At 36.1% G+C, this 13,647-nt stretch overlaps 1 protein-coding gene across 1 annotated transcript in view; it reads left to right on the forward strand.

Moving 5' to 3' along the window:
• Positions 1-13,647, forward strand: part of DOK6 (docking protein 6) — a 239,593-nt gene that overhangs the window by 148,421 nt on the left and 77,525 nt on the right. The window contains exon 5 of the mRNA XM_063397353.1: positions 6,027-6,216. Coding sequence (XP_063253423.1) covers positions 6,027-6,216 — 190 coding nt within the window. The remainder of the gene's footprint in view (positions 1-6,026; positions 6,217-13,647) is intronic.

The raw sequence follows: 13,647 nt of genomic DNA on the forward strand, positions 1-13,647 counted from the left end.
ATATGCATGGTTTCCATCACTTGTTTAATACCTCTTTCTATTATTTCTGAGCCTGTTTATCCCTCCAGTCTTGCTCTTGTGATTTTTCTGAGATGAGGTTTAGATTTGAGAAGGGAAGACACAGGAAGATTCTCTGTGGCAGGAATGCAACAACGTGGTTTGCAGAACAATTTGCACCAAAGGCTGGCAAAACTGCAGTTTCATGTGCAAGGGCCACACAGTCACAGGCAGTTCTGTCACATGACAATGGAAATTGAAGGTACCTGAAAGAGGAATTCTTTCATACTTCTAGGCTGGTCAGTAAGTGCCAGTGAGATCTGTTCCGGCGTAGCTGCGCTGTTGTTTGAGCCTCCAGCCCCAAGCAATTCTGCCCTGGTGACAGCCAAACGAGGCAAACTGCAGAGCTGCTCTGCTTATAGCACACTCTGCTACTGAGCCTTGTAGGAGGGATAGAGAAGACACCTAAGCAAAGTGATTGTTGGTGTACCTCAGCTCTATAGCAGCAACCTTGTTCCCATTTAAATTTCTTTTCATGCTGAACATGGTCTCTAGAGTTTATGAATTTCCTTTTGGAATATTTGCTAAAGAATTAAAATACAGTATGAAAGCAAAAGCAGTGGAGGCCTCACTTCATAATCCTGTTCAGGTAATTTATTTAGTATAATGGTAGTGAAGCCTTATATGCAATGATAACACAAATAATAAAAGGTATAACTAATGACAATTATAACTCCATGAAAGAAAATCTGGACTAAGTTGGATCTGATTACACTGTTGACAAGTCCTCTAAGCAATATGCTGTGATTCTTACCTGCACATTTCATAATCCTTGGCTTTCTCAGGCTGCTGCTAGATGAAGTTGTAAATGTAGAGTGTTGACTTCATTTGGAAGAATTGGAAGCTTCCTTTCCTGCTCTCAATGCATTTGGAAGCATTTGCAATACACTCCAAAACATAACAAGAAAAACAAATTTTGGAGTTCTTTTTTAATTATCTTCCCAGGTGATGTCATATCTAGAGTTTCTCCATTCTCACAATGGACAGTGTGTCCAATGTGTCACTATTTTCATTCTTTATAAAAGGAAGAAATTTGAAAGATGTCATCCAAATGGGCAATATACGACAGACTATATTTACTGTGAAAAAGAAGTCAGAATATTCAAGACAACATTGATTAAAAAAGCATTATGTGTAGACTAATAATAAATTCACTTTTCAGGTGCAGGTGCATCTGTTTGGTGAAGACTATTCTTATCAGTTTCGAATACTAAATAACAGCACTAAAATAGCTGAATGTTTGTGCTAAATAATTTTCTTTTAAACTTTACTTGTACTAAACCATTTTTCTATTAAACTTTACTTGTAAACCTGATGTGAAACCTGAAGAAAATGGGCAAATGTTAAAATGCAAATTTCTAAACTGAAGAAAAAGTCAGATCTGTTCTTTGCTGTGATCTTATTTACTCCTAACATTCCTGTGATAGAAGTGTGAAGTTTCTTTAAATTATGTGTTTTGAGGCTTTAAATTAAAAAAAAAATACTCCACTATAAACCTAATTTTTATTTTCAAAATCTGGAAAAGTTTGAAAGATTGAATTTGATTTGATTTGAATTTTTGCTTTTCCTCCCTGCCTAATATTTAAATCAGTATTTTATAAAATTGCTTCCTTTGTGAGGTTTTTTTTCTTTCATAACACTGGTCTTACCTTCCTTTTTTATTTAAAAACCTTACACAGGAGCAGCAGTCTTGCTTCCTGGATTTTAATTGCAAGAAACTCATTAATTCTTGTTAGTAAAAATGTAGCTTTTCATAGTGAACAATGTCCTTGAATCCTCAGAAGAGGATTATGAGGCATTTCTTTGTGCTACACATTGAGATTACAAACTACATCCAAAGCATAGAGACTTTGTAATAACATTCAGAGAACTGACTTGTTTTAGGGCATTTTCTAGGATCTGTGGAATCTCTGTAATTTAATTTATAAAAGCACTTTGCATGTTTTTTATTCTTCTTCTGTTATCCTTAATCCATTTTTATACAATAGGTTTATTTGTTGAGGTTTTTTTCGTAATAAATGAAATCAGACAACTTTATTCAGAAAAGTAAGGTGTTTACAGTTTTAATGTTAATCCAGTGAGACTCCAGATTCTTCTCTACTTTACTACTTACCAGTGAAACAATTTGAAGTATTTACCTACCTTTATATCTTTATTGAGATACCTACATTTTTAATGGAAACAAAGCAGAATATTTATAAGCAAAGAAAAAAATTGATTATGAAATCCTGGTTCCTTATTGCATACAGCATAAGGGAAACATTCTAATAGCCCTGAGATACGAATCAACACAAAATGCTGCACCTTCAAGACTTTAGGCTCTCTTTCCACCTAAAAATTAGACATAGTTGGTCATAGCAGAAGTCTCAGAGGTGGAGGAGTTTCTTTCACATATAAACTGAGTATTTGCTTTCAAAGCCTCTACTTATATATATAGGTGCTATCAACCTGACTGTCTCCTTCTATAAGTAATTTTTTACCCATCATTAAATCTGAAATGAAACCAAGCATCTGGATTGCAAGATTGCAATGTATCTGGTCGGTTTTCCAGCTGGAAAGGAATCCAGTGATAAAATGGCAGAATCAGGATCACTGGGCTCCAGTCATTTTGCTCCCCCAGTACAGCTGGAAGGCTGAGAGCATTTTGGAGTTGCTGCCAGGTCTCTGTCTCAGTCAATATGCTCATTTTCATAAAGACTCTTATGCTCCTATGCCCTGGAAAGCATTATTAAATGTCGTATTCTTGCCAAAGCCCAAATGCTAAACACCTTTACATGCACTAAGTGCATGATGAAGCATTGCTCTGCTTATTCAAGGAGATGGGAAAGAGCAGTCACATTGAGTGGGATAATAAATATAGCAATATATCAGCATTTTTGTCTCTTCCTGGCTCCCCTACTCCCGAACTTTGCTCTCACCAGTCTAGAGAAGGGAGGAAGATGGGAATCCTGAATGCTGAGGAATTGTACCTGTTCAGTCCCAGTCTTATCTTGTCCAACATCACACCTACTTATGTGGTTTCTTCCATCTCTATACTTTCTGGGCTCCTTATCAACTTCTATTTGCTTAGTCTTACTAGCCAATGAACTGTTACTATCTGATCCCATCCAAATTCCCAAATTTGGGCCTATGATTCCCAAATCTGGCCTATGATGAATGTTGATTTTTGCCTCGATAAGTGTAAGGGCAAAACCTGCCACTAAAGATGGAATGACTGTATTACCATTAGCTAGATACCTGCTCAAATATTTTCTGCAGTGGAAAAATAGGACCCTGCATGTTAATTAATATAATCATTCGGTAGTATTTACACCTTTCCATGTCCTCAGCTGCCCACTATTCTAAAGTATAGTTTTTGTTCCAAGAGCAAACCTATCCATCCTCAGTCTTCTCCAGCACATGTTTGTACACTTGTTTTTCTTGCCAATTTGATTCAGTTCCAAGGGTGCTACGTTTTGCCCTGCAGCTGATGTTCACTTTAATCAGACATCCTTCCTTTAATCCCTGACATCTCACCTTAGACACTGACCTCCCATGCAAAGTCAGCAAATGTCTCCTGACAGTTTGAGGATACCATATGTCCTGAATGCCCTTCATGCAATAATGTCCTCAAGCACATCAGAGAAGTTAAGCATTTCATGATTATCCTGGTAACATCTGAAGCAAGCTGAAATATTGTGTGCCTTCCACACAACAGTTTAATGTTTACTTCAAAAAATAATTATACCTTTTCATTTTCTCTGCTGTCTGAGACATTCTGTCAATGAAGACGGGGAAAGAGAAAGATTTTCCTTCTTGTGTGGTAACCCCCTCCCCCCCACAGATACACTGTGTTATCTCATGTCATGCAAGAGAGAAGGAGTTGACAGGCCAGTTACTTCATCTTTCTTTCAAATAGAGGAGGGAAGTCACAATAACTGAGAGCATAGATATATATATGTATATATGTGTATATATATATTAAAAATTCCAGTGCAAAGTGAAAGTTATCCTGTCCACCACCATTCCCTTCCCAATGTGGTCTTTGACCTGTTACTCCCAAGTGTGAGTCCTTCCATTTAGTTTAGTAGGCATTGTGTTAGACCCCTGCCCCATGCACTCCTCTGAGCATTAGGGGAAATTCTCCCCAGTGATCTCAGCAGCCTCTGCTAATCTATTTGTGCTGTGTGTCACAAGACTTTCACAAAATGTCTGGAGTTTCACACATGGGATCCTAGTTATAAAATTAAACTTTTAGGGCTAAAACCCATTAGTGTGGTTAATGAGAACTTGGGCCTGGGAGTAGAGGTTGTGACTAAATGAATCCACTGGGGAGTCAATAATAGGACAAAATTAAATTGACTGAAACAGAACAACATTGGGGATGACAAATTTACTTATCACTATGCAGCAATTTTTATTGCTCTGCCAGCAGTTCCTTGCTTTCTCTAATTCCTCAAACTTTTGCTACTTTATTCTCACACACAAACAAACACACGCACTTATATCTTATAATAACTCACTTGCAATATTTAATTGTCTTGTCAAAAACATATTTCTCAAATTTTTAAAAATTAGAGACATAATATCTATGATACTGAATTTCAAACAGAACGGGAAGCTAATTTTGAGTGTAGCAATAAATTTCTCTCACTTGAATTTAAATTCCTTCCCAATTTTTATACGGACACTGTGAGAAAATTCAGTCCCAATGGCGGATGAAAAATATTCCACACCAAACCCTTTGTACTTCATCCAGTAATTTGATGCAATTTTCCTATCAATTGTCCCTCTAAACAACATTTTCCTAATATTGTTATTGAATAAGAATTGCTCATGCTCATACTTTAAATGGTTCTTACCTTTTTTTGTCAACACCCTTCAGGCAGTAGAACTGACATTTTGCATTTCTACCCATTTCAAAGATGAAAAAAAAATTGTGAGAGGAAAGTTGTGAATGTACTGCACTCTCCCATATAATCCTATTAAACCCTAATATTGCAATGCATGTAGCATTAAAGTATAGGCTGGTACTTCATAATGTAAAGCCAGAAATTTTACTGAGTTTTTCATTCTTTGTAGAAGCAACTCATAGAAAAGTTAGTTATTCTTCAAAGAAAATCACATTTTTTATTTAAATTTCTCCTCCTAATAATGTTTGCTTCCTTCTATATGAGTTAATGGTATTTTACATAATCTTGTTTATTTCTTTCTTTTTTTCTTTCTTATTTTCTTTTTTTATGATTTTTTTTTTTTTGCATTGCTTATTAAATCACATGCAATTCAGGCACTTCAGAATATTATTAATGCCCTTGACCTCCTACTGCAATAAGTGCACTTTGCAAGCAAAGTGCATCTGATAGTGATTGATGTCATGACCATAATAATATATCACATTGAATCAGATGTTTCAAGAAAGCACCACATGATTAAAATTGTTATTAATTTTGCAAATAAAAATGACTTTGGCTAATAAACAGAAACTGAATGCAAGGAATGTAATTATTAACAAGCTTCAGTAAGTAAACTTGGATTTACAATTTCAAGGACAGCATTTCTAAGAGGCAATGGTTGCACATACATATTTTGCCAGGATACATTTAGTTCTGTTCTTTGAGAGAGGAGTCTCTGTCAGAGTTCTTGTCATTGTGAATTTGGATTTGTAAAGAGTCAAGGACCTTAATGTGAGAGTAACAAAGGACTTCTGAAAAGCTGGGAACATATGTCCAAGAGGACTATGCAGATCATCTGTGAAAGATGTTTCAGACTGGTGCACCATTTATAAGGAAAATGAAATGAAGATGATTCTCCTCTTACTCCTCTCTTATGCACTAGCAGGACTGCTTCAGCATCAATGGATCATCATCTTTGTTAAAGCCAGAAATTTGGCTTTGATTTCTGGATCATCAGAACTGAAGACTTTCAATTGTCTTTTCCCAGTATAAAATCTTGCTTTAACCTATGCTGTCTTACTTTGTGTTTTTTTCCAGAGCGATTCAATGTATACCTTATGCCTACACCAAATTTAGATATCTATGGGGAATGTACAATGCAGATCACACATGAAAACATCTATCTCTGGGACATCCACAATGCCAAGGTCAAGCTGGTCATGTGGCCTCTGAGCTCTTTGAGGAGATACGGACGTGACTCAACGTGGTTTACATTTGAGTCTGGAAGGTAAGAGCTAAGGAGATGCAAAAAAAGAATAAATAAGTGGTGGGTTTGTTTGAATAAGCAGTCTGATAAGTTGGATAAGCCTCTCCTTATAAAGCAAGACAGAATACATGGCCTCTCCATAGACTTCCCTTTGCTGAATATTATTTTTCAATATATTCAGGCCAGTGTTTGAAATAAACGTTACTATGTCTCATATTAAAAATGAGCTTAAACTCCCTCTGACTTTTATTTAACTGTGATTGAAATGCCATTCTTAACGTTTATGTGTCTCACTGTGCTTAAACACTGCTGTGGTAGTGTGGTATGTGGTATGATTTGAGTACTTTTGATGTAGAAGAAATTAATTCTGGATCATGGAAAAGGCTCATCACACAAGTATGAATGGAATAACTTCCATTACAGTGGATATTACTCTTTTTGGATGTTCCTGATGACTGATTGCCACCCTAGAGTATAATTGCAAGCAGGAGTACAGAGAACATTGTGAACCCATAAAAAGGCTAGCTCTTTTTCCTGCCTGCAGTTTTAATCCTCATTGCCATTTCCATCTTCAGATCAGTTTTAAATTTCCATAGAGCTCTGTTTTGCCTCTCTTTCATATCTTTTTAATACATTTCATATCTTGCCGTTAGGTTCACTGCCTTTTTTGCATTTCTGCACAAAAATAATTCTGCATTTAACTCTCCCTGTGGTGGTGATTCAACTTGTATTTTATGGTTCTAGACTATTGGTTTTTATGGTTTGGTTTGAGTTTTCTGATGGCTTATCGTACTCCTTTATGAGGAGCTTGAATTTTCTGAAACAATCTCTGAAATTACAGGTGTCTCTACACTCTTTGGTTAGACACACTTTCTTGTTAAAAAAATCTTTGTATGCCTTTTGATGTACACTTATTCAATAGTATTAACAAATAGTCACAAAAGTACAGTTTGTGATCAGAAACAAAATCATGGATCAAGTGGACCCTACTGTCTAAGGAAATAATGGCCAAAATTCCTATGCCATTTCTATAGCTGGGAGTTACCCTTCAATGGGTAATTTGTACAGCCAGACTGCTGTCACTAGACCATTTTGCTTCTCTGTTAGTTTTCTGTGATGAGTTCTCATGAAGAAATCATTGGGGTTTTTTATTTAATGTTCTTTTAGTTAAAATAAGCAAAGCTGACCCATGTTTCAACTTGTTTTCAATGATTAAGCTGATGGGCTTATTCAAATATACGATTTTAGCATGAATTAACATTTCAAGCCTCCTACAGTATTTTAATTCCATTTCAAGCCTCCTATAGTATTTTAATTCCATGCTAGTATCTGAATATCATCTTCTTCTACAGTCCATGAACCATATGACCTGATGAAAAGTGGATTGTTTTCCTGTCTTTTATTATTATGAGATAGCTCTGCCTTTATCTGTCATGCTTTATTGTCTTTGATCTGATTCCTCCCTTTTTGCTTGTTTGGGAGTATTTCATCTATCTGATTTGGAAATGCATAGAGGTAAAAAGGGCTAGAGAAAAGCTGGTATCTTCAATAACATCTGAAGGCTATATAGGGCAATAATAGCACTCATTTTAAAATCTGTTGTTGATTTGCTTGTGGTTTTATTTCTATTTTTTGATCAACAAATCATCTTTCTTGTCTTTCTGAAGACGATTTTCTTTGTCCCCTTATCTGCTAGTACCTTAATACAATAAATTCTTGATGCATGTTGTTTTATCAGAAGTGAAGCACTCATCCATGTTTTATGAGAATGTTATGCAGTAAAAGTGTTGTTGCTTTAATTTTTCCCTAAGGCTTAAATATTAAATGTAGGCAATTGCTTTAAAGGAAATATTTTTAAATAGCTTGTTATGTTTTAGTGTGTTATAGCAGATATCCACTATATGTGTATGAGGCTTGCATGAACATTAGAAGCTCAATTTTGTATGTTTATTTTATATCCTGAATTTTGATATTACTTTGAGAAAATAAATCCCTTCAATAACATAAATGGACATATTCACAAAGAGACACTATGTTAAATAAATTGATCAAAATTAAGCTTTTTGAAAAAAAAATCTTTTAACAAATATATTGCTTTTCATTTAAATGGAATATGAACTTGGATGTATAAAACTGAACTGCTCACTTGTCTAATTGTCTTGATTTGAAAGACAGATCTAACCCCCAACACTAATGAAATGCAGTGACTATACAATATGAAGAATGTCTAAAATATGAGAGGAATGAACTCAGATTCTTTTAATCTTCTAGATTTTTCTGTTTCGTTTTGCACTGAATTGGAGTTTGTAAATATGTATCTTGGCACTTTTCACCTATGAAGTTAGACTTGTCCTTATTTTTTTAATATTTATTGAACCAATGAAAGTAAGTATTCCTTGCTCAGTCATTTCCTTAATCTATCTTTTTGTCTATCCAAACCCTGCTGAGATATGGGGAAAGAACAGTTTTGTATGGCTTTGTTCAATGCTGGATGGAGAGATTCTCATTACCTAAAATACCTGATTAGGGCTAATCCCATACAATCTCTTCACCTATCAGAAAACAGTCATTCACAACTCCATTAGGTGCTACAATAGCTTTGTGCAGATTAAGGTTGTTTATCTGGCACAGTGAATGGATCAGAGCACATGAGGTAAGAGCATACATAGCATTTACGTTTTTAACATCTAGGCTTTCCAACTAACCAGTCTTGGACTGGACTTGGGAGTTGTGCTGGTTTTGGAAGGGTTAATTTTCTTCACAGCAGCTGGTATGGGGCTGAGTTTGGGATTTGTGCTGAACACAGGGTTAATAACCCAGGGATGTTTCAGTTATTGTTGAGCACAGCTTACACAGAGTTAAGGACTTTCCTGCTCCTCACCCCACTCCACTAGCAAACAGGCTGGGGGTGCACAAGGAGCTGGGAGGGGACACAGCCAGGACAGCTGACCCCAAGTGGCCAAAGGGACAATCCTATACCATGTGGCATCATGCTGACCATATAAAGCCAGGGGAAAGAGAAGGAATAGGGAGGACATTTGGAGCGATGATGTTTGTCTTCCAAAGTCATTGTTATTTGTGATTGAGAGCAGTCTTCCTGAGAATGGCTGAACACCTGTCTGTCCATGGGAAGTGGTGAATTAATTCCTTCTAACATTTTGCATGTGCACAGGGCTTTTGCTTTACTTATTCCACTGTCTTTCATCACTTTTAGCCTTCCGATTCTCTCCCCCATCCTAGCGGGGGAGTGAGAAAATGGCTGTGTGATACTTGTTGCCAGCTGGGATTAAACCACAACAGGAGTTTTAGTGTTTGATCAACTATGATTCAGAGGATTTCCTTAGCTCATGGATGTATATAATGTGTTCAGATGCCTCATTCTCATTATTTTGGATATTGGATATGTTGGAGGCACTGTGGGGTTGCACTTCCATCTCTTCAGGCTTTTGGAAGTGCTGCTCCATGCACATGGGCTAAATTAATCTTTGACTGTCTCTGATTTTAAGCCTCTGAAATGGGAAGTGTGTCCTTACAGAGCTGCCCACCCTGACTGTCCAGATGGAGCTGCTCTTAATTTGCAGGAGATTGCATTAAGTGCATGCAATTTAAGAAACATGCCAGAAAAGTAGTAAAACAGCTAGAGGTGAAATGTTTCATAGTGCTGATCAGATGTGAAGACATCCTTTTCAGTCTCCTGTCCAAGTTACAGGATTCATTTTGCTGATGTTGTAAAACAAACAATCCTTAGTAGAGGCCATAAACAATGTTTAAACTCCACTCAATGGTAACTGCAAAAGGCAGCTCTCCAAGCTTTCCTTTTAGCAAAACAAGTGTTCTGAGGCGTCTTTTTAGGAGCATAAGAGGAGACTCCTAAGTATTCAGAATTAAGACACAGAGAAAATTAGGCACATATGGCTCCTTGTTCATTTAGAAATGTTTTTTTCTTTTGCCTTACTGTAATTTTGTCTTTTACATTATTTTCTATGTATGGAAGCTGTCTGGTCAAGTGTATTCACTGGCCAGAAGTATTGGGAAGAAAAAAAAAAAAAAAAAAAGCAGAAGTCAAGTTAAACATGGTGAGAAAATATAATGAGGGGATGGGCTGTGAAAGCTCCAGCCAAAATTTGTCAAATTTTGTGAGTTTCCAGCAGAGAGTTTGAGGCAGAAGGGTTTTGTTGGGGGTTTTTTTGAGAGCAGAAGGAGCCACAAATCTATATATACGCTCCTTTTTCTGCAATACATTTACTTTGTAGAAGAGAGGCTGAGATTTTAACAATTTCAAGTATTTCCAAGCTAATTCATGCTGTGCATTCAAAGACACTCATTGAACCACACTAAACTGTTTCTTCTTTATTTGCCTTTGATTTGGGTTTTTTTGTTCATCAGAGAAAATTTAATGAAATATGGTATTCTCTATCACATCTAAGATCTGGAATCTGTTTCTTTGGTTTAGAAAAATATTAAGCTCAAGCATTACACAGTGGTGACATGAGAATTTCTCAGATTTTTTTTCCCAAGACTGATATACTCACTTTCTGTATGGTAGATACACAGATGCTAGGGTTATCTGAAGCAGAAAGTTCACTGTTTGCTTCAGGCACTACATCTGACTGAAATGTTTCATTTGTCTGTCAGTCCTCTGTGGTGATTTTTTGTGTTAATATGAAATGTATTAGTCAATTAACCCTTAAAGCTCAGTCACAGGAAACAGGTTCTTTTTCACTTATGTGGGAAGAGGCCCCTTACACGTGTGCCTTGGGAGATAGCTGTCATGGGACTTCATACACTGTTGCACAGGTCTATATCTCCCTGAAGAGAAACCTGCAATTCCTGATTGCTGCTGAATTATCTAAATAGTGGATTACGTTTATCTACCATTGGTTTACAGTAGAATTATAAATCATATATTATAAATCATTCTAAATATCATTATAAATCATAAGCTTGTGATAGAATTTGTATGTCACTTTGGGTTGAGCACCAGTATGAGCACTTGTGCAGCTTCAATAAATAATTTATCATTTCACATAAACATTAGCTCAGAGTTCTCAGTATCCCACACTTTAAATAGTTAAGTTTGCTAGGATCTTTTCCTTCTTTTACGCCTTTGTGATATTTTCAAAAAGCCAAATTACCCATGATACAAATTTTCTGTGGTTTTATGTTTCCTCATGGTCTCTTCACTTCTTTCTCATGTCCTTTCCACAAGCAGCATATATTGCTGAAGTCTGAAAATAAAAAACTTTCACGAAAAAGAACATTAATCTCTTTTATGTATCCTACCCTGGCTTTTTTCTCAGTAATGACGGAGCTCTAATTTTAGGGAAAGTGGCATTTCTTAGCATTGAAAAGGTTTCATTAGTTCCTGCTACTTAGCAATGCCAAGGTTATACTGTAATATGCTGTAATTGTAGTTCCATTCCTACTTTTTTTCCATTCCAGCTCTCAGTTTGCCTCTTGCCAAATTCTTGACCTGGAATAAGTTCTGTGTTAGTCATTTGATTCACGTAAACCTTACTTAAAAAGGAGTTCAATGTTTAACTCATCTACAGGACTCTTACTCTGGTTTTGATCATGGTACCTAATGTAAGAACTGCTTTACTAGCAGAAGCTAATATATCTCACTGTAAGTGATTTATAAAGTGCTCATTGCATTTTCTCTCTGCTAAGGCTCCTCTCAGACTGCTCTAGCATTGATAAGTCAGAGCAAGTTTCACCAAAACTCACATGGCAATGAAATTCTTCATCATATAATTGAATATTGAAAGCAGAGAGAAGAAAGAGTTATATTGTACCTTTTAAAGCATTCTGCTTTTTTTTAACCCTGTTTTGAAAATTTGCTCGTGATATACAAACCCACAAAAGATTTTCTCCAACTGAAAAAGAATGCCTGACCTCTCCACTTCACTGCAAAAGCTAATTTTTGTGAGAAAACAATGACATCTGAAAAAGAACAATATATTGAGAGAATAAAATTATCTTTTTTAATTTTAACAGAAATAGATTGACAAGCCAGTGACTCCTAGGGCAGAGCACCAAGCTTCATAGATGAAGTTGTGTAGCATAATAATGAATAAATTTATAAATACTAAATTGATAGCAATGACCACATCACTAGCTCATTAATTCAGCATTGCCCAAGCAATTTTCTTACAAATTTGTACTGAATAGAAGACATATAGTTAGTAAAACAGTCACCAAAGTTTGTCCAGTGAACACAGGAGATATGTAGCTCAGAAAGAAAGCCATCTTCTCTGAGGAGTCTGAGGAAGTGGCTTTTATTTACAGATCACAGAGGGATCAGTGTGAGTTGTCAACTGATCACCAGCTGTCCAATATAATTTATTTCTTTGAAATGTTGCAAAGCTTTTTAATGAAATCGATAGGACTTGTGTTGTGGTTGACTAATGTATTAGCAGACAGCATGTTAAGTTCCTCCTATGATCCTGACATAATATAAATTGTACCTTTCAGCTGAAGTGCCTACATTGCTTTCTCCCTTCGTAGCACAGCCCCCTCATAGTCAAATTAGGGCTTGTTTGAAAAGATTTTGAGACCAGCCACCATTAAGCTTTTAGGAGGTTCTAGATCCATGTGTGAGCCCAAAGGATTTATTTACTTACCGTATTCTAGTTGTCTCTTTTTCATACCTGTGCTCTCCTTTAGGCATGTAGTGTTGGATTAATATTCCTGCAGCTGAATATGGCTAACAAGGTTATTACTGTGTAATGTATGAGCAAAAGAAGCAGGCAAAATAATTCATACATTCTTAATAACATTAGGATTCACTTATTGTTTCAACTCTGCATTTTAACCTTTGAATTACACAGTCAGCAACAGCAATAATTAATCTCATATGGCAGGTCTGGATAACTTGAAATGCCCCAGCAGCAGGTCCTTTTATCTCCAAGAGGCATAATAACCTTTAACTTCCTACCAGAAAATACAGGAGGACTAAAATAACTCAGATTTGAAACCCAAAACAATTTAGTTAAAAAAAAAAAAAAGTCAAAACTCAAAAGCTTTTAAACACAAAATACTAACAGATTTTGCAATGTTCTTCATTTAATATATAGATACCATTTACAATAAAAGCGTCTGTTTTAGCACTGAAATACTGTTGCATCTCTCCCCCAGCAAGGCTATTTGCATGAGCTAATTAAAAATGCTGAAACTTGACACCTAATTATCTCTGTAGACAGTGGAAGTGTGTTAAACGCTTCACAAAGGGCAATCCAGAAGGCCACGTTTTGCACGGAGAACCATGTAGCCAGTAAGAATGCTAAGCACTAATAAATCCTTCTTTCCTCCTAAGCTTATGAATGTAGGATCATCAGTTGAGGGGGAGGTTTGAAATATCCTTTATGCCAGGGCTGTGTACTGTACAAACATAGAAGGAAGTAATCAAAATGCAAAGGCTGGAATTTGCACGACAAAAGAGCCTTGTTCATG

The sequence above is a fragment of the Prinia subflava genome, chromosome 1 (genome assembly GCF_021018805.1).
Source record: "Prinia subflava isolate CZ2003 ecotype Zambia chromosome 1, Cam_Psub_1.2, whole genome shotgun sequence".
Classification (NCBI taxonomy): domain Eukaryota; kingdom Metazoa; phylum Chordata; class Aves; order Passeriformes; family Cisticolidae; genus Prinia; species Prinia subflava.